The sequence below is a fragment of the Cygnus olor genome, chromosome 2 (genome assembly GCF_009769625.2).
Source record: "Cygnus olor isolate bCygOlo1 chromosome 2, bCygOlo1.pri.v2, whole genome shotgun sequence".
Taxonomy (NCBI): Eukaryota; Metazoa; Chordata; class Aves; order Anseriformes; family Anatidae; genus Cygnus; species Cygnus olor.
The window spans coordinates 17883679-17904898 of NC_049170.1; the positions used below are offsets into that span (position 1 = coordinate 17883679).

Below are 21220 nucleotides of genomic sequence, written 5' to 3' on the forward strand. Positions count from 1 at the left end.
TAGAAGACCACGAGGACCTGCATGGGCTCTGTCTATATTAAATAAAAAGGCCTGGTACCCTAACAGGCCATACCCACAGCACAGGTGATCTCTGCACAGTCTTTAGTCTCATCCATGTTGTCCTCTGGGAGTGGAGCCTGGGTGCTCAAAGAGAGGCAGGAGGAAAAAGTGACTGGCTGTCCCAAGGCTGTACCTGAGTAACTGTGGGGATGGATGGGCACGCTTGCTGCAGAAAAACCATGCCTTAGCTTCTTCAGCTTGTCTCAGCTGAAAACATTAGCAGCTGAGGTATGTCACAAACATTTTTTGGTGACTCAGTTTGGCACTTCCCTGACTGAAGTATCCCTGTTCTGTGATCCCCAAGCTCCTCGTGTCCATCCTTCCATCCCTGCTGGCTGCTTCTAGCCTCTCCTTTCGCTTGCAGTGCTTTGAGCATCTCCTCCTAGCGGTGAAGTAGCAATACAGACACATCTTGTTTGGTGGTGCTCCAATTTGTCAGGGGCTTCTGTGTCCTCGATACTGCGTGTTCACCACATGTGCTTGATCAGACTGAAGTCTTGGTCTTTGCAGTCGTGTGATGGAATATGCTCTTGCAGCCACCAAAAATTGCAAATACCGTAGGACTGCAAGAAGTTTTGCCCTGATGGGCCAGGCACCAGTAGCTTACTACATCTGCATGACCCCAGAGAACCGAAAACACCCCCTACCTCTTCCAGACTGGTTAAGTACTTCACCTGACTCAAAGAAACAGCCACTGGGGAGTGCACTCACCCCCAGTAAGCGAGGTGTGACACTGGTGTGGAGTGTGTGGCCTCCTTTACATTGCTCCTGTCTGCACTCCACAGGGGGTCCCTGCAGACACCACCCTAGCTCCCCACCGTCTGTGCACAGACATATTCAGCTCTTAGCATCACCACACGATCTTGTAAAACCTTGTAGTTAAAATGCTTTAATATTTTTTCAAGTTCAAAACCAGGCAGATTATTAAAGGCAACCACCTTTGCCCTCTACAGTAGCATTTATGGATCATGCAGCCACTTCTACCAGCAATCACACTGCTTTGTGCTTTGTGCCTAGTTTAAAGTCAAGTCACTTCAGTGGCAGGCAGAAATACGTGTGGTTCATAATGTCATCAGTGTTCTCACTTTTTTTTTTTTAAGTAGTCAAGTTCAGATCAATCACATCACCGCTTCAAAATAAAGGTACTTCCTATTTCTGCCAGGCTGTTCATGCAGGTACGCAGGCATTGGCAAAGCAGCGTTAAACCAAAAATGAGACTACAGATGACCTAAAATGTTCCCAGGCCACGGCGCTGCCATCAGCCCCTCGTTCCCTTGCCTCCCACCACCACTTCGGCGCTGGCCCTTGGGACCCTGTTTTGACAAACTGCAGTGCTTTCTCTTCCTGCTCCGTCAGCTGCTTTTATTTATCTACTCAGACTGCGTACTTCACTTTTTATGCTTTTTGTATTGGAAAATACAGAAATGTATTATTTATGGAAGCTTAGAAAATGACGTGCATGAGAGAAAAGACTGGAAGAAATAAATATGGAATCCAGGAGGTATTGGCAAAGGAAAAAACTGTTTAAGTGGTACCAACTCCAGTAAAATGCCTGTTCATCAACCGTGACACTTGGTGCAGTTACAAAATAGAAGCTATTTTTATTTGAGAACTAATAATGAATGCTGCCTAAATGAACAATGGAGAATTAAAATTGAGAACAAATGAAAAAAAAAGTAGGAGGAGACATATTCATATCAGGTATGAGATAATTACGAAGTCTTTATGAAGACAGACTATTTCTAGGTACAATTTGAAGACAAATGTTAACCAACAGAAAGAGACCCTGCTTACCAAGGGAAGGATACAGTATTTTCAGATAAGAATTTTTCTTTGTCTAAAATTAACCAAATCAATGAGATTTAAAGACAGCAATGGTGAGTGCTGACTGGAGTTGCACATGCAAACAGTGATGTGTTAACACTTGGGGTTATACCCTCTGGAACCAGCCCTGGTCTTACACCGCATCTCAGAATAGTCTAGCTGAGGGTTTTCTTCTTAAGACAAGACTACTTTTTTTTGGGGGAAAAAAAAAAAAGGGATCTTTTGATTGAAAAAAAAAAATAGCGTGGACTTTTCTGATAAAGAACCCTTGGGGGAATTCTGTTAAAAGGCATTTTCCCACTTCTCAAAATTGACATGACACTGCTGCTGTATTGTTTCCTTAGCTATAATTCTACTAAAGAGGCAGCCACAGTTGTGTTTGACCCACTGGCCAGCCCTGAGAGTCCTGCTCCACCATCCTTGGCTACCTGGATGGAGTGAAGCAAGACTCTGCAGCCAAATTCTTACCTTGGCCTGCTGCTGCAGTGGTAGTTCAAGGGAGTGCGGGGCGAGGAAGGAGCAGACTGTAGGGACAAAGTAGGGGACAGAGAGCACCCCGCCTCACTTCTTGGGCCCCCCAGCAGGAATTCTGAGAATTCCTCCTGGTGAGGCTCTACCCAGCACAACCTTCCGTGACACAACAGCTATGGCTTAAAGTCCACCGGCACCAGAGTTCAGGAGCTGCTGCCTCTTTTCTTCTCGAGAGCTTTCATTAGGTCAGACATGAAATCTGCTTGCCTGCCTCCACCCCCAACTGGGGGTGGCCCAGCTGATCTTGGCTCTCCATCCTGTACGGTGTTTTCGTGCCTTTTTGAGGGAAGTGGCACGGGTTTCTTCGCCAGAGGTGGTGGCTTACTGGAGACAGGTGGAGGTGGGGGGGGTAAGGGCAGGTCTTCATCACCACTGCTGGAAGAAGGTGGCGGAGGAGGCACAAAATCAGGAGGGGGTTCACAGAAATCAGATGGCGGTGGTGGTGGTGGCGGCGGCAAACCAGCCATCAGGGTAGGTGGCGGTGCTGGAAAGCTTTCCGGGTCTGCTAGGAAGATGCCGCTGTCTCGTTTGACTTTGGAGGGCAGAATCGGCGAAACGCTAATAGCAGACGACCGCCTCTCAGGAGGAGGAGGAGGCTGCAGTGAGTTCCTCTTGTTCACATATTTCTGTGGCCTCAACACCGGCTGTGCCAGGCCAGGTGCGCTGAGGTTATTTGACTTAGCCTTTAATAAGCAGAAGGAATAAAAGCAAAAGACAGTCAGTGCACGTGTAAACTAATGCACTGCCTAACAACAGTGAAAAGACGGCAGAGTGCAGCACGCAGACTGTGAAATGAGGTAGAGCACATTTTGCCTGAAGCATGCAAGCAGCGTTTTGTTTTCTTTCTGGAGTTGCCCACAGAGCTTTGACAGTGGAAATCTCCCTGATGAGAGTTTCACAGTGCTTTTTGAATGCGGTCCTCAGAAAACGAGTGCTTTTAAACTTTTAAAGAATTGCAGTTAATGACTTATAAAGATACTTTCTTGATGTCCTATCCCACTGTTCATTTCCTAAGAACATGAAGACCTTAAAAAAAAATCCGTGGTGTTTTTACATCCGAAAAGTACTGAACACGATTTGAGGACTTAAATAGCAGGTATAGTTTGGGCTCTCGTTACCATCATAATCTCCCATTCTAGCTGTGACTGTTGGGTCTCTGGGTAAAGCTAAAATAATGAAGTCACCTATCTCTGCCAAACTCATTGCACGCAACACCAGCAAACAGGGAAGAAGGTGGAGATATCTGGGATTTTAAAGCTTCTGTGTCTGGATTCACTGTGCCCATCACTCTGATGTGCATTCACGGGCAGAATACTGCACTGCCCCCTCTGTGTGGGAAGGAGGGCACCACAAAGCAGTCGGGAAAGCTCCCTTTGATGTTCTGGGCAGTGCACAGCAGAGGAAAGATACTCTGGTGGTGAACAGGCAAGGGCCATTGACAGGGCTGGAGAAGGCTGGAGAAGGGTGTTTTCTGCCTGCTGGGCAAAGCGCACACACACTCCTTCACTTCTGAAAGAACAGCGTGACTAATAAGCCCTTGAGGCCACTAAGTTCTAGGCATGCTTGCAAGGTCAGTAGACACTCAAACATTCTGATAACTTTTTAAAGCAAAAATTTAATCAAAGGATCCATCGTAAAAGTTAGGAAAAATGTAGGATAGCAGTTCAGTGCGGTTATGTTTATTCTGGCAAAATTTCAGGTGGGTTTTCTTTTATGTTGTGTTTGCTTGTTGACACTGAAGATAAATAAAGCCTATCTGGCAATATCTGAGCATAATTTTCTCTTCCTTTTTTTTTAGGTGGCAGTTGGTAGCTGTTGACAGTTACTATACAAACATGCTATCTATCCTTGTAAACCTGTGTAGAAGTCTGTTCTCCTGAAAACATAAGCTTTCAAACAGATTACTTTTTAGTTATGTTAAATTATCAGTTTAAATCCAGTAAACCTAGTGCTCTAGCCCTAGCCCAGTGTACCCTGAAAGACTTCAAATTGATCCTTTGGTCCCAGGCATGTAGAAGCTCTGAGATGAGGAAGGCAACATGCTCGCTTCTGTTAGAGAACAGTGCTCTGCAACCTTGCAGTCAGCAACACTAGTTTTGGCCTTAACCCAGTATAACCTGCTTGCATTCTCTTGCTCTCTCCTCTTGCCTAAAAAGAAGCAAGTAAATGAGACATTCAGGAGGAGGGAACCACTGCCTGAGTTCTGAGAACATGATCTATTACAGAGGAAGTGAGGTTCAGAGCAGAGAAATAGATCTTAAAGGAGAAACTCAAAGATAGAAACAGGAACTGTATGACGCACAATGCAGGTGAAAGAAAAATCCTAGGAATTTAGTTTTGCTTGTCATGTGCTTTTAATGGAAGATGGAGGGACACGACTGATGAGTTGCAAACAAATGTTATTTTTTCTGTAGGACATGTATATGCTTTTGAAGTCCTCACGCTGTATCTGACTGGTATTTTTACAGCCAGAGATGGAGCAGGTATACAAAATTAGGAGCTTAACAAAGGACTGCATTTAGCGTTTAACAAAAACACAACGTTTGCCCTTACTTCTTCACACTTCCTTCCTTTTCTAACATACACATCTTCAGCTGTGAACAGTGTTTCCTATGAAACCACTATGTAGCCATGGTGTTACTAGGGCAAGACCTGTTTTCTGTTAGAGACAGAAAATGGCACCAAGAATCTGGCAGCACAGACTCTTTGGCACCACCCCAGAAGGTGTGTTCCTATTCCTGCTACATGAACTCACAGCTACTTGTTCTGAAGAATGGAAGTGGTGGATGGCTCTGCCTTCACTTCCTACCCGTGGCTCCTAGGCTTTTGTGTGTCAAGCACAGTTTGCAGAGGGTAAAGGATGAGGAGGAACAGCAAGAAGTCAGCCGCTTTGTCCAGAAGCCAAATCCTTGTCACAACAGCACACGGGCACTTTGAGGGGGGAAGACAGTGGGTAAGGAAAACCAAGCTCAGAGAAGTGATTCATAGGTGACATTTAACTAGTGCACTGCTAGTATCTGCTGACCTGTGCCTCTGACGTATCCACTTGCTTCTGAGTCTCTACAACTTCTGCACGGGATGGAGGAACAATCTGGGCAATCTGTCCATTTGCCTGAACAGCACCTGTGACAAATACCAGGGAGAGAGGGGAAAGAGGGTTACATTTTTGCAGTATTAACCAGATCAGGGAATATCAAACTAAGAAAGAGGCAATTAAAAAGCCTTCACAACTTCCACCACTTATTACAGGTTTTGTAAGTAATTCAGTAAAACCCATGAGGATGTCTGCTTCCTACTTTGGGGTTGCTTTGTGACTTTTCATATTCAGTTCATTACCTGAGGAAAACAATCACAATACCTTGTATTAAAACTAATACCTGTCCACATATCCCCATGATTGTAGCTGATAAACCTACAGGAAAAGCAAGTGGTAGAATTATGAAGACATATAGCAGAAATTATCAGTGTGTGTATAAAGGCGGTGACAAATGAAGATCTTTTTCTTCTGACTGCTGGAAATGGTGATTACAGAAAGGGACAGCTAAGCTTGACAAAGGAATAGAGAAGGGGAGCTGGCTTTGGAAGAGGAGCTATGCAGAAATCAAACTGGCATAGTTAAGATCACTCTCCGGCCTTCAGTTGTTTAAATACCTGTCTTTCTTAACAGCATTTTAAAATTTGCGGTGTACTGTAATATTAACTACACCCAGTTTTTATTGCACATTTTCCCCCTTAATTTAGCTTAGAGACTAAAAGCACAATAGTTTCATACCAGTAAGAGTCACAAGAGCTGAAGGTTTGAAGTACTACAGATGGGCTGATCCATTTTTTTTTTTTTAGTAAGTTAGTTAATAGCTTTGAACCTTTTCCCTCATCTGGAATCATGAAAGCTCACTGAATTCTCAGATTAGCAAAATTCTGCTCGCTGGCTAAGCTAAAGCTCTGCAAAACTTTTGCTCACCATTAGTATGTTTGTAAGGGATATACACAAAGAGCCTAGTACTGTCAAATGGCATAAGTGAATGTAAAACCAAAGGAAAAAATTGTGGTTTTAGTTAGGGAGAAACTCCCAGCCCCTGTGTAGTCTGATGAGGATTAAATAGACTTTCCAGTTTAGTCTAGGATTTTTGGAAGCTGTACATGTCAAAGTAGTAGATAATGTTTGGTGCCCAGATACAGACATTTGTAAACCTTAGTGACTGCTTTAACTCCATTATAATTTACAGTTCTGAGATGCAGTGAAGTTCCACTTCTGCTTTTTGGATACAAATGAACCCTTAGCTGTCTGCAATATAAATCTAAGCACAAAGATGGTTTTAATCTTAACACATACTTTTCTGATTAACCAGGAGATTCCATGACTATGATATGAAATAAAATAAAATCTTTTCATTGCCATGCCTGCAAATCACACAACTGATGAAGAAGTAAGACAAACTCTGCAGTGTATTGAATTTAGTAGGGTTATTTAGGCTTCGAGGGCTGACCAAAGATGGTCTGAAGTCCTTGTGTTTTATATCTGTGCCTACAAGCGATCCAGAATATTTAATCCTAAAAGCCATTTAGATCATTCAAACCACAGCCTGTGTTTGTTGAAGGACTGACATGGAAGTTTAATAAGGAGATTAAACCAATCTTGTGGCTGTAAGTGCTCAGCAGACAGTGATGTAAATCCCTGCGTTCTGTGGCCAGGCTCTCAAGCAGAACGAGTTACCGTCTATCCGCAGTTCACTGTTGTCCATAGCAGAGCAGGAGTTTGGGTTCCACAATGCTCAAGGACATTGATGCCCTCAAGACATTGTTGCCCTCAGTGACACTGAAATTTTATAGTGTAGTAAAAGAGGGCATGGAGAGATCCACTCTAGATACTGCAGTGTGCAGCGTTCTACTTGGCAAATACAATATATCAGAAAGTTAAGATGCAGCTAAATGGTAACCTCTTTCTTCTTCTGTTAATGGATTTCATAAGCTATAAAAGACTTGAAAGCAACAGGTATTGTATGAGCTCCTGTCACATACCTCTACATATGGTACACAGTCAGCCACTTAAAAGGACCCCCAGTCAACTGGATACGTAAGTTCATGCATTCTTCTGTCAAGACTTATTTTTAATTTAAATGTTACAGTATTCTTTGCAAGTCATTTTCTCCAAAATTTTACATTGAAATAACATTTAAGAAGAAAAAAGTAGTCCAAATGCAATGCAAAATATAGAAAACCAAGAGCCTAGTAGAGATACAGAACATCTGCAAAAAGCAGCATCCTTCCTCTGAACATCGTGATATTGTGCTGGCACACAGCGCACGCTGCTGTTTGTGTGAGACAGAGATGCAGACAACTGATTGTGCTTGAGATGCACCTTACACTTGGGACACGTCAGAACCACAAACTGTACAGTTTGGGGTATATGTGAACGCACAAATGCTGGCCACAGCAGTGACCAGGGAGTACAGGCTATATGAACCGCGAGAACAGAAGTTCCACCTGCTTTCCTGAGCATTTCTTCTGACTGCCACTGAAGTTGGTAGAGTACAGCCCTCTTCTAAGTTCATACAGGACTGTAATTTTCAACAGCAGAATTTAGCTTAAACTGAAACTGACATACACAAATGGCCACGCATTTTTCCATTTCTAAAACGTGAGCCAACAACTGCTCACAGTCAGTCAGTTAAGGTAATAATATAGTTGGGCCCTGGGTTTCATAAAGGGCAGTACTGACAACTGCAAGACAGCAAGAATCACAATGACTTGCCTCAATTAGAACACTAATGATCCTTCAGAGACACTTCAACAGAGACAACATACATGGCTAAAATCTTTCCAGGCTACTTAACCATTTAATGGGATCCATTAGTTAAGATTAGCAGTATATTTTATGACCACAAACAATGTCCCTGGACTCTAGTCAGGATCTCAAATTATCCAGATGTACCTGTACTTTATTAGTCCTCGAACCTGCCCCTCTCCAGTACAGACTGGAGCACCAGCACAAAGCCCTGCTGGCCAGCCACCTCTCTATTGCCACCAACACCAGGACAGAAAACGCTCCATGACCCTGTCCCATCCACCCTCATTAAAGTACCCCTGCACATGACTAGCAGTTTGTTACTACTTCTCCCCACCCCAAACAAGCATTTATTACCATGATTTCACTCCAAAGCTTAGTAGAAAGACCATCCTTTTCTTATAAGTACTGAGAAAAGGCAAACTAAAGCCCTGGGAAGGTGTTTGAAAGATTTTGAGTTGTAGTAGTATACATCACAAGTCAGAAGACTAATGGTAAAGGTAATTGCCAACTCTGATTTTGACTTTTACTGCCCTTATAGCCACGTGTACTTGGCCAGCGTGTCCTTCTTAATAAATAAAGCAAGTATGCAAACTAAAAACATTACTGCAAGCTACAGCTAGTATCATACACCGTCACATCTGTACAATAATAATATGGGTAACAGCAATCTGATGAAGCTATTGGAAAAGTAAAGTTAGAGAATAACCCAATTCTTTCTTCCTCTGTCTCCTTTTCCTGACACCCACACTGCTACCCTGCAAATGAGCAAAAGGCTAGGAAAGAGAAGGGCTTACCCTGTAACACTCCCTTTCTGAAATTACTGTTCTCTGAATAGCCCACTCATCCCTTCCACCTGCTGGAAGAATAACTCTGATGCTGCCAGTTTAGAGATGGACAAATAGAAAAGTTCAAGACATGGACCATCAAACCGTAAAACGCAGCAGGAGGTTAATGGATTTGTATTCAGATGCCAACAGAAAAATACCTTCTTAAATTGTGCAGATTTAAACTGACCTTTGGTGGGCTGTCTGTATTCTTCGATCTTAACTTTAAAGCAAGAGCTTAGCAGATAGCTGGTTACAGGTCAGAGCTACTCTGGCCTGTTTAGAACAAGGCATTGTGTGGGACATTTTTCTGAACAAAGACTATGTGCAATGCTGATGATGGCAGAAGAGGGCAATAATTGTGATTTCAACTGTTCTGACAGCTTTAATACCTGTTGATAAGGATCCCGTGGGGGCAGCTGGTTCCACAGTCCCTTGATTTGTCCACCGAGAGGACAAGCCAGCTTTCTTCACTGCGCATTTGTAATTATCATATAACGTCTTGCCATACTGCAAAACAATTAAAACAATTAAAAAAAAAGGTATTAATCTTGAAATAGGCCAACCATTCATTTTGCTCTTAGCCAACTTTTCTGACTCCACTACTATCAGACTAGTTTGGCTAAAAAGTAGCTTTCTACAAGTGGTTTCCCTGTTTCCGTACAGGACCAGGTGGAAAGCATCTCCATAATCGCACAAAACAGGAATCCCCATCCCCATGACCAAATGCTGTCCTACGGATATCATTCTCCTATTTTTTGTTCATTTCAGTATCTGTAAACATCTTGAAACTTGGCTTTAAAGCCAACCATGTTCAATAGATTATCTTTTTCTAGTGCTTTCCAAGTATTACATTTTCATGTTTATGATATGAATTTTCTTTTTTTTTTTTTTTTTTTTTTTTTTTTTTTTTTTTATTACTGGAGACTTGGGGTGCTCAGTCCTGGGCTCTACAGCAAACAGCTCTAGCAGTGTAAGACAAAAAAATAAAGTCTATCTCCACTCCACACCTTTGTTAGATGTCACCCTGAAGCAAAATTGGCAGAAAATAATATATGCCTACCAGCAGCAGGTCTGTGTGTTCATGTATAGCCAGCCAGTACACTGTGCTATGTGCAAATCCACCTTCCTCAATGTTTTGTGCAAAACAAAACAGGCTGTGAATCCAGATCTTTTTGAAGAGGGTGGGGCAGACAATTTGGGTAGAACTGTCTGAAAAATGACACACCTGGACTGAACAGAGCTTGCACAACTTTAGCCACAGCATATTATTATTACACCAGAGAACTGTGGAGTGAGTTTTATGAGTAGGAGTTCTATAGCTACAAAATTCACCCTTATGTGTTAATGAGAAAAACACACTGATCACTGGGGTACAGGAACATTCAGCAAATCCATGCTGGTCATGCTGCCCTTCCGCTCTTTCTTCCTATGGTAAGATTAGCATGAATATACGTGTCTATTCTCGTCACAGTACCTCCAGTTGAGATGATGACAGTCAATAACCTGAGGTAGACAGGATTTTACAGAACTCATATTTAAATAAATTTACTTTTAATCTTACCTTAGCGATTCTTATTCCTGTTACCCACTGATGCAGGGTTGCTTGATCATCACAGCATAAGTATTTGATATATTGGGACTCCTTTTGAATCTGGGGATGCTGTAAGATATTAATTCATGATATGAGACAAACATAGACATCACGTCACAATACAAGAGTGCAAAAGCACCGCACAAGTGACCTCGGTGAGAACACTGCCTATGGGCATCCTGTTAACACTAAGATGACGTGGAAAAAAAAAAAAGCAGCAAAAACAGAATATAAGAAAACATGAAAAAGATTAGGATTATGAACTACACGTGTTACCACTGGCAGCATTTGATTGAAATCATTTTAATGCATTGTAATAGGAATTCAAGGGCTACAGAAATCTAATAGTGATCTGGAGTTCGATGAAGTCTAGAAGTGTCATGGTTCAAGGTCTAACACTCGATGTATAAACGCTGGAAGGAAGTATGTTTTTCATTGTGGTTTGTCATATGTAAGGCATCCAGACTGAAAGCTGAACATAATTAGTTTCAAAGAGCATGTTAAATTTGGATAAGCATAACCTCTCAGCTGAAACAGATTTTTCCTTCTAATTCACTGCCTTTCTTTGGGCCTAGTCAGAGCTTTCTTCCTACACATTTTTATTCTGCTTTACTCTTGCTGTTGTTTGCCAACAATTTTGTAAAACTGCCACGTACTCCAGGTAGAGGATTACACAAAATGCAACACCATTGGAAGTAACTTTTTTCATTTGTTTGTACCAAAACCTTCACAATTTTTAAGCCTTTTTTTCTTCTTTTTGAAACAATTCAAAAACAACTCTTCCCCTTGCTGCTTATAGGCAGTGACAAGTCGCTGCAACTCAAAGACCATCAAAATGCCATGCTACCTGCCTGCCTGCCTGAGACCGAACATCCTCTCTAGGACTCTGAAGGGATTTGCTTCCTCTGCTACAGCAGGGAAGGCTATAGGTCTTTAATAGCGTGGATGGAACATTATACTGCCACCTCCTGATATGTAAGGAAAAGAATGAAACCAAAAGAAGAGGCTTCATCTTCCCTCATTCATGTGTTCATTTCTATTTATATTGTCATAAATTACAGGTGTATAGTTAGTGAAATCTTGCAAATACACAAAAGTGCAGCCAAACATGCCCTGCAGACTCACTACAGCCAACCCCCCCTTTTTGGCCTGGGCAGTAGAAAATCCAAAGCCCACCTAGCAGCCAGGACTCCAGGTCAATACATGTATCATTAAGCCCCCAGAGCAGAGCAGTGCAGGCCCCCGGGGGCTCCATAGGACGCCGCACAGCCCCGAGAGCTGCCAGCAGCCGCTGGCCTGTGCTGGCGAGCCACCGAGACGGCGCTGATGCAGCAGCCTGATGGCTCCTTGCAGACGTCTGCTGGTGGCTGGGACAGCCCCACTGCTGATGCCAAACCCTGGCCATGGCCGGGTGAGCCAGGGGTTCACAAGCGGAGCTGGATACAGAGGTCCCACTCCTCAGCCACGGGTCCCTGCTCCTGCCTCAGCGCTGCAGACACCAGGCTTGTGCTGACCCAACCATTTATGAGGCCCCAGGGTGACTCAAAAAAAAGGAACTGATCTCAGTTAAATATAACACATTTTATCTTGATGCAGTTTTTAATTTTTTTTCCCCAGCAGTACACAGCATGGCCTCACATACCATGTGAGGATGAGGGGCACTAGGCGCATGCCCACGGTGCCCAGGGAGTAGTAGCAAAGGAAGAGCAGGCTCCACTACTGCACTGTGTGGCCAGGACAGGATGACAGACACTCCTTACTTCCTTCCATCATTTCTCTATTATATGATCAGTTACAGTGAAAACCGTTAGAGAACTCAGTCTTAATGGTATAACTAAAAGGGAACTGTAAGCAGGCACTTCTCTGTGTGGCACAGTCCATCCCATGCACCTGGGTTACATTATCACCAACAGAGCCCAGAGGAACAGGAGATGCAAACGGCACTGCAACCCTAGGTAAATTCAATTCTTCCAGCACATTTTAACAAGTATTTAGCAATTTTGCTCCATTGTGTAAGGTCCCATTGAACCCAGCAGAGGGCACCCAAAGCTTTCAGAAATAAAAAAGCAATTTTTTTTTCTTCTCCTGTTTCATGACAGCTAAGTCCAATGGGTCTATGTACCTCCCCTCATTTTCAAACACCATATGTACCAGCAGGTTTTTATTAAAAGAAAAAAAAATAGACATCTACACTTTAACAGATAACTCATGCAAACGTTTGGAAGAAAGCGCACACTATATAAAAAGGGGCAGAGGAGGACACTGCATTGAGCAAGCCAGGTAAAGGTGCTTCACTTAGACACAGCCCTACCACAGGGATCTACTGCTGGGGAGCTCAGAAGGGCTGCTGCAGACCTCTCCTCTGGAGCACCCTGCCAAAATCCCAGTTTCACAAGAACATCCATACTGCCAGATCAAAGGTCCCTGAGCCCAGTATCGTGACTTTGACAGTGGCCATAAACGGATGAGTGAAGAGCACGAACAAGACAAGCATACATGACGCTTCCTTCTCCAGACTCTCCTTCTCTGCAACTATTTTCAGATCAGGGGATTTTCTCAGCAGGAGGTGGTTTCTCCGTATTTAGATTCCTCAATGGATTTCTCCTCCAGGTACTTCTTCAGCTGCTTCTTGAGCCCAGACGGAATTTTAGCATCCATAACATCTTTTAGCAATGATTTTCCCAGATCTGCTATACACTCCATGAAGACCCATCTCCTTTTGCTCTGAACTTGACTGCTACTAGTTTCATTTATTGTTCATATTTTGGAAGGGACACTCTATGGCTGACCTCTATCCACACCTCTCCATGACACTTCTGAGCTTAGAGGCATGCATCACATTCCTCACAGGTCATCTCTTTTCCAGCCTGCAGACTCCTGGCCTAGGCAGTCAATCAAGTCAGTTGTTCCTTACACCTTTGCTCATTCTTGTCGCTCCTCCCTGACCCTTCTCAATGTTTACTACATCCTCTTTGAATTGAGAGGTTTGGAGCTTCACAGGTGAGGGGAAACCATACACTTGTGCCACAGTATGGCACTCTTCTCTGTTTTATCATCTACGCCTTTCCTAATCATTCCTAACACTTTATTTACATATCTAACCACTACTGAGCACCGAAACAATGCCTTCATCAAGTTATATACCATGATAGCAGCATCTTGCTCTTGAACGGTACAGGTCACCACAAAGTTAGTAATGTCATAGGTGAAGTTCTGGTTGCTTTTGTCCCTGTGCACATGACTGTGTGCATACCTAGACTGTGTTATTTACAGTCTTCCTGTCCAGAACTTCAGTCTCACAAGGTCCTTCCAGAACTCTTTGGTCTGCCCTTTCCTTGATGCTTGGAATTACATAGCACCATCAGCAATCTTCCTCACCTCACTGCTTATCCTGTCTGCGAATATTTTGAGACTGTGGGGTTATCACTATTCTGAGGAGTCGAGGGACTAACAAGGCTAGAGTGTCCTATGCTGGACCACATGGGAGTTATCTACTTCCTACCCTATCCCTTTACAGTTATCATCTCCACTGGGCAATCCATCTTAACTACTGACATTCACCACTGGGGCCTATTCCAAAGCCAACCAGCTTCTTGATTAAATTACTCCGACCAGCAACCACGATTAAATGCGATCACAAGTATATTCTGGCAATTAGGGTCCAAACTAGCAAGCTGCTGAACACCCAGGTCTCATAAAGAAGATTAAACGCTTCAAAGGCAGATACAGGCAGCCTGTATCTCAGCCTTGTAACATCAGCTGAGAACTGCATTGTCTCACTGTCTCCGAAGAGGTTTCTCAGCACTGGCTCTCCTTTTACGTGTAACTTTACCGATGACCCATAACTGTAATGACCCACACTTTGTAGTGTGTTTTTAGCATGCAATTTTGGACACAGATGCATTATGTTTCAGCCAAGAACTGTCACACACATCCCCACCCCAGCAGCTTGCTCGCTTGGGAAGTACTGGGTAGTGAAATTACTTTGGCAGCACAAAATGGCAGAAGTCTCTGCTGTTGACACTGACCTTTACAAACTCAGATCTCTATTGAAAACTTCAGGTTGCATGCAATATTTATCAGATGGTACAAAAATGCTGACTCAGTATAATCAATTCAAAGAATAAGGACATCCTGCAAATGAAAACCTGGTACAAAGATCCATGTAAACCAATTACCTCCTTTCACGGCTCCTGCATCTCTGGATAGTTGTTTAGTACAGCACGTGGAGGTAAGGAGCTCTGGCCACCGCACATCCCTGTTCTTCCTAAACTAGATTCATAGCCTGTGTAATAACCTCTATGGGAAACTAGCAGAGGCCATAACAATATCAATCATGGCAGAGTCATGTGAGAAATACTGTACCTCCAGACAAATGAACACTAATCTCAGGATGCCACAGCTTACATATTTCACATGTAAAGAAAGATAAACTGCTTTGTTACATGGTGCATACCGTGTCCTGAAAAGGTCACTAAAATCATCCGACAGTCTGGAAAGGTTTATCACATGCAGCACCAAAGTGAATTATAAAAGAGAACTGCTTAAAAAGCGACCACCCCAGAAGACATAGTTTGAATGAAAAGTTGTAATAAGCAAGTAGAAAGGGACTCCAAAATTTTTCTCACAGAAATATACATAGTACGGTGCTTGGAAAATAATATGGTGCATTGAAATGCAGTAAGTTTGACTAGTGAACTTTTTTCTCTGTTGATGTCAAAGCTCTTAATAATGATAAATTAGTAGCATCATCAGTACTTTATGGCTGGGGAAACAGACACAGGTGGAAGTCTGGCCTGATTTTTGCAAGTGTTGGACACCTCTCCAGTTACTTCTTAAGGCCTGAGCACCTCAAATGTCAGCCTGCAAAAGGATCTGCCAGGTTCCCCCCCGGAAAGCAGTGAAAAGCTGTGGAACAGAACCCAGTGCTCTCCTCTGCCCTGCTGTCTCTTTTACAAGTATCAACTGCCTGGAGATAAAGAAAGCAGAAGCACTTGAATATAACAAGCTTATTTTCTGAAGAGGTTTAAAAAAAATATATTTGTGCACAGACACATTTTCAGATATAAAGTAAACTCTTTGCCTAACGGAAAAAAAATAGAACGTATTGAAAACCTGAAGAAATGGGAACTGAAAGATATGGTTTCTATGGTTTGTGCCAAAACAAATGACTAAAAGCGCTCACGTCGCGTGTGCATGAAATCAGAGATTATCCCAATAAAATGTTCTTTTTCTTCACCTTCTTCCAACACTGAAGATGAAAAGTAAACTGAAGTTATTCAGGCATCTCATTGGATTTCTTGTGCCAAAACATATGGATCATTGCTCAGTCTTTGAGGCAGAAACAATAGCCAGAAGCATAAAAACAGTGACTAGCTTTGGATCAAAAGCCTTGGCTTTATCTAGATTTCCTCCAAATGGTCAATGTTTTTTGATACCTTATCTTCTGACCATGAACTTGTGCTATCTTGAGCTAGATTCTCAACAAATCTGAGACTTCTCTGACTCCCATGACTGCAAGTAGAATTAATACTCAGTACCCTTTCAAAAATCACTCCTAAGTGCTTCAGATTTGCTGTCTGCTGTTAAATGTGGCCTATTTCTGGTGTTACGCACTCCTTGCATTAAGATCACCAGGTTTAGCTGATCTTTTAAGACCTGTGTGACCTGTAAAATAAAAGAGCAACTGCTCTGCTATAAAGAAATTATTCTGCTGACTTCCACTTCTCGAATGACTGAGACAATATTTTTAGTTCATTAAAAACATCTTATAGCCATTGTATCCAGAGAGTACTGCTTTATGCAGCAAATAAAAATTTCAAAACCTGTTATATCCCTTTTCTCACGGTCCTTTCTCTGGTCTTATTCTCCCCATTGTTTATGTATTTATCTTACAAAACTGTGTGTATGTACTATAATTCCTTGTATCTGAGAGTCATCTGTAATAAAAAATACTGCTTTTTTATTTAACAATTAATTTTACTCTGAAATATCTGAAGCATTCACACTCACATAATAGTTCAAAATTTTCACATCAAGAACTAGACAATTTTCTGTTGTGTATCCTTGTTTCCTGCGCTGACCACTTGTTCCACGTCTTCCATCTCCAACACCGCTAATGTTCACCTTCTACCTTCCTAATTGTCATTGTGCTGAAAGCATGGTGCACGTGACTCAGTCTGCGACGGAGCACACTGGGTGTGAGGGAGGAGGGAATCAGCACTGGAGTGACTAAACATCAAATCACCTGCTGGAATGATGCCACTGTTGCAAACAGAAGCTATTCTTCCTGAAAATTTACTTCCCATGTCCTTTGGATCATTTTTTTTTTTTTTTTAAAATTTGGTAGTTTCCAAATGACACCAGGAAAACTTAGCTGTTAAGACTGTACAGGAAAACGTACCCAGCTGTGGAAATAAAAGATGATTTGCCTTTGTCTCAGTTTATCCCCAGGAAACCAATTTTTTTCATCCTAGATTAATTCAGCATTATGCACCATTACCTCCAGATTACTCAAGCAAAACCAGCACCAATAAACTATAATTAAATTCACTCTTTGTCACAGGCACATCAGACTGACTAAACCAGCAAATTTGCATATAGATTACCTTGCTATTTGTCTGCATTGAAAGATTTTTCAACATGGTATGACAGAAACAGCTCCTGGACTAGCGTACACACACACAATGCACAAAATAAATGTTATGTTCAGAATTTCTGCCTAGTACAGCCAAAGCTGTCGCTAGCAAAACCCGTTCCTTCATGCTGGAATCTTTTCTTTTTTTCTTTTCCTGAAGCTTTCAGCTTCAGAATATGAAATTAATCACAAAATGTCTCATCCATTTCCATGGCATTCCCCACATAATGTAGTAGATGGTGAAAGAGAAGACCTATAGGGAGTCCAGGTATAAAAAATGCCATTTTTAAATGCAAAGGATACTGTGAGGAAGCAAATGGCTCCAACTTGCACACTTGCTGTGCGCAGCGTGAGAAATTACTTTTTCTGTGAAAGAGAGAGATTTCTCTTTCCTCTCTGCTTCTCACCCGGGAGAGGCCAGCAGTCTCCGCAGGGTGGCGGGGGGAGCCGTGCTGCTCCCCTCTCCTGTCTCCTCTGCCAGCTCTGAGCTTGGCAGATGCAGGTTTGAGGAAGGGTCTTCTTTCTCAGGTGGCTGCCCTTTCCTTTCCTCTTTTCTGCACACAGAGGTGTCTACTAAGAAAAGACCCATTTTATCTGGTCTCAAAGTGAAAGGTGGGATCTTTAAATTTTTGTAAGTGTTACATTTGGGCTGAGAAGAAAATAGGAAGAAGCTGCATGTTTGCAGGAGTAGATGCTCCCGAAGTGTTTATTTTATTCAGGGGCTCTATTTTCAGTACGTTGAGGGGCTTTTCTTTTGTTTTGAGCTTTTTAAGTTCCTCCTTTGAGAGAGGAAGGCTTGTTCAGCACCGGTATAGAACAATTCAATTTAAGAAGGTTATAACTCACCACAGCCCAAGTAGTTACTGGGAAATAATACAGTTTTTTCAAGCTTTAGTGTTGCCCTAAAGCCTAAGGACTCTGGAAAACCAAGTCCACTGGGGCCTCTGTGCCAGGCCTCTCATCCTCTGGACCCAGCCACATCTGTTCTGGTTTGCTGCACAGGGTCAGCTAAGGGTGACCCTGCTCTCTGACACCACCGGGCCAGCTGTGCTCTTTTCGGTTGGTCCCAGCTGGGCTTTCCCCTGCCTGAAAGGAGCTGATATGAGGAAGCAGCTGCTTTGTTCAGTTGCTGCAGTTGTCTCCTGAATCATCCTGAAAAGAAACTCCTGAATAAGCTCAGCAAAGTGTCCTGTCTTTTGCTGGCAGACACTGTGATGTGCTTCTGAGTTGGTTTTGGCACACCGCTCTTTTCCTCATTATCTTGTTATTATTAATGTACAAGCAAAAACCTCCCTATTTTAGATCTGAGCTACAGTATATACAACAGGGTGCTGGTGTGACAGGATAAAATGGTAGGCAAGGAACACTCACAACTCATCACACTACTCTAGCTATAGTGTGTACCTATATACATATATAAATATACCATCCTACAGAATGGACCTGCAGCCCAGAACACTTATATAAGACCTAGTTCAAAATACGTCATCTAAGTGCAACTGCCAACATCACAGGCTGCAAAACCTACACTGGCTTCTGTCTTAAACATCAAAGCAACTTATCCATGATGTGCATGATCTTGTTGTTACACTAACATCAGTGCCTAAGCCAGCATCAGCTAATTAACCCAGGTGTGACCACTGAAGTTGAAATTAAATGGCTAGATTAAAAACCAACCAACCAAACAATAAAAACCCAACAAAACAACAGGACAGAGGGAGCTGCCTGCTCATAGACTTTGTGATTGGATGCATGTTCTCTGTGTTAGCTGGGGCAGGCACTAAGACCACAGGCTCAGTCTCTGCAAGCCCCTCACCTGACTGTTAGCCTAAGAGAAGAAACCAGAGAAAAAGCCCACATCCTATTTAGAAAGATCAGGGTGAAGCAGTGTTCAAAGCAATGTTCCAGAGACATTGAGGCAAAAGCTCATACAGTTCAGGGCAGTGTCAAGACAACCTGAGAGATCTCATCATTCCAGCTAAAGCCAAGTCACCAGTGTTGGTTACAGTTAACAATAGTTCTAGGGTTCCTCTTTCCTGCAAACTCTTGATGATTCCTTGCACACAGACGCAAAAATGACAGAAACACCCTGCTCATTCTCAAAATATCTCTTGCAGGCTCTTCCCTCCATAAATGCGCAAATGACCAGGTTAGGAGTTAGCAGAAAGGAATGTTGTGTCTTTTCCTCCCTGACAACATGAGACAGGACCTTTGTAGGCAGTACAGATGTTACTGGTTTTAGCCTAGTTACTTGTTTTAGAGGGCTCAACATTCAAATGGAGACTGGAGGAAAAGAAGGGATGCTTCCTTCAAGCATGAAGTCACATTCAACTCCAAATCAGACCACCTCACTGGCCATTTACTGCCCTTTGAAGGAACAAAAGGCATTTCCCCCTTTCTTGAAGTAAGGATGCCAATTGATTTAACAAGTAGAGTCAGAAGTAAACAGGAGAGCTTTTCAGCTCAGTGCTTGAATCAGGGAAATTAAGTCTGGTTTAAAATTCAGCAGGACTAGCACAGAAGCATGATACTGCTGAAGCTAAGTCCCTGTATTTCTCCTGCACTGTAAAGTACAAGCTGGTCTTTTGCCTCTAAGCTGGGCAATTTCTTTTGTAGCGTTTGAAACACAGCAGAGCAAGTAACTTGGCTGATGACTGCTCACCACTTTGAGGGGGCAGTTCCTCTGTTCCTAAGGAGCTCCTCAGGGTGCTCAGAAAGCAACAATCCTTTAAAAAAATGATAAAAAATGATAAACTTCTCCTGCAGCCAACACAAACAAGTTACTGGAAGAGAACCTCTGCAAAGCCCATTGCCCTGAGACACACATAGGGGCATAGAAGAGCTGTGAGGACACAGCAGGGCAACCTCGGCTGTGGAGGAATTTCCATCTGGGTTGGACTGAGCTGAGCATCCACATTCCTCCAGAAGCACCAGGTTACCAGGATGATGAAGACAAATGTTTACCTGTTAAATCTATTGCCTTTTGCTCACTGCATCTGTCTGCAAAAGTACTGTCATTCCATCTGGAGGACTTTATTCTCAAAATACAACAGGATGAGAAATATCTCAAGGACGATGGTTTGTTTTCCTTTGACATTTCTGAACAGGTGTCTCCCAGCAACAGAAATATTTTCTTCTGGGAGACTTCCATGTGAAAACAGACAGGAACAAAGTGTGACTAAGTGTAATAAATGGCTTTACATCCTCCTCCACACACTTGTGTGCCACCAAACATCCAATCAGAGACCAACATTTAACTTTGTTCTTTCCCTTAGCCTACAGATCTCAAGATGTATTACAACCTCAACTCTGGCTGAAGGTAAGAGAAGAAGGATATGACAGCACTCATCTCAGCTGCGTGCCTTCAAAATGGCATATATTGAACTTGAACTACTGCATGGACATTATAAGAAATACCAAACTCTCCACTGTATCACCTTCAGAAAGCCACTCCAAGTGAAAGGCTTCCACAAACAACAGAAGATTTGAAGATACCAAAGCTTCCTTATTCTTCCTTGGCAACTCCAGTCATTGCAAAAGACAACTGGTAGTAGAAGCCAAGTCTGAAACTGAGCCAGTCAGGAATCTACCAAATGCTGACTTGTGGGAATTAAAATGAAGAACAATCAGCGTAACATAATCTGTTCACCACAAAGCAGGGTTGCTTGGATATTATGATCTCATCAACATGATGTTTATCCTAGCATACCGCAAACACATTTAAGAAGCATCAGAGAAAACATTTTTGCTGAGTATGTTTCATACGTTTATAAGCCTATTATACATAAAACTTTCCCTAGTGAGCTCTTCATCTTGTTCTTCAGATCTCATGTTGAGGGTACAGCGCTAACATCACACACCTAGTAAAGCGAGTATTTTAGTCTAGTGGTGACTTTTTGACCTTTTTTTTTTTGTGTAAGTTCTTATTTATCCCTCTTTTCACAACAGACGGGAATAAATCC

The 21220-nt window shown here is 42.6% G+C and overlaps 1 protein-coding gene across 1 annotated transcript in view; it reads right to left on the minus strand.

Moving 5' to 3' along the window:
• Nucleotides 1-684: 684 nt before the first annotated feature.
• LOC121065753 (amyloid beta precursor protein binding family B member 1 interacting protein) overlaps nt 685-21220 on the minus strand; it is a 67084-nt gene continuing 46548 nt past the window's right edge. The window contains exons 11-14 of the mRNA XM_040548764.1: nt 10592-10690; nt 9420-9537; nt 5441-5538; nt 685-3098 (exon numbers count right to left, since the gene is read on the minus strand). Of these exons, the coding sequence (XP_040404698.1) occupies nt 2559-3098; nt 5441-5538; nt 9420-9537; nt 10592-10690 (855 nt within the window). The 3' untranslated portion in view covers nt 685-2558. The remainder of the gene's footprint in view (nt 3099-5440; nt 5539-9419; nt 9538-10591; nt 10691-21220) is intronic.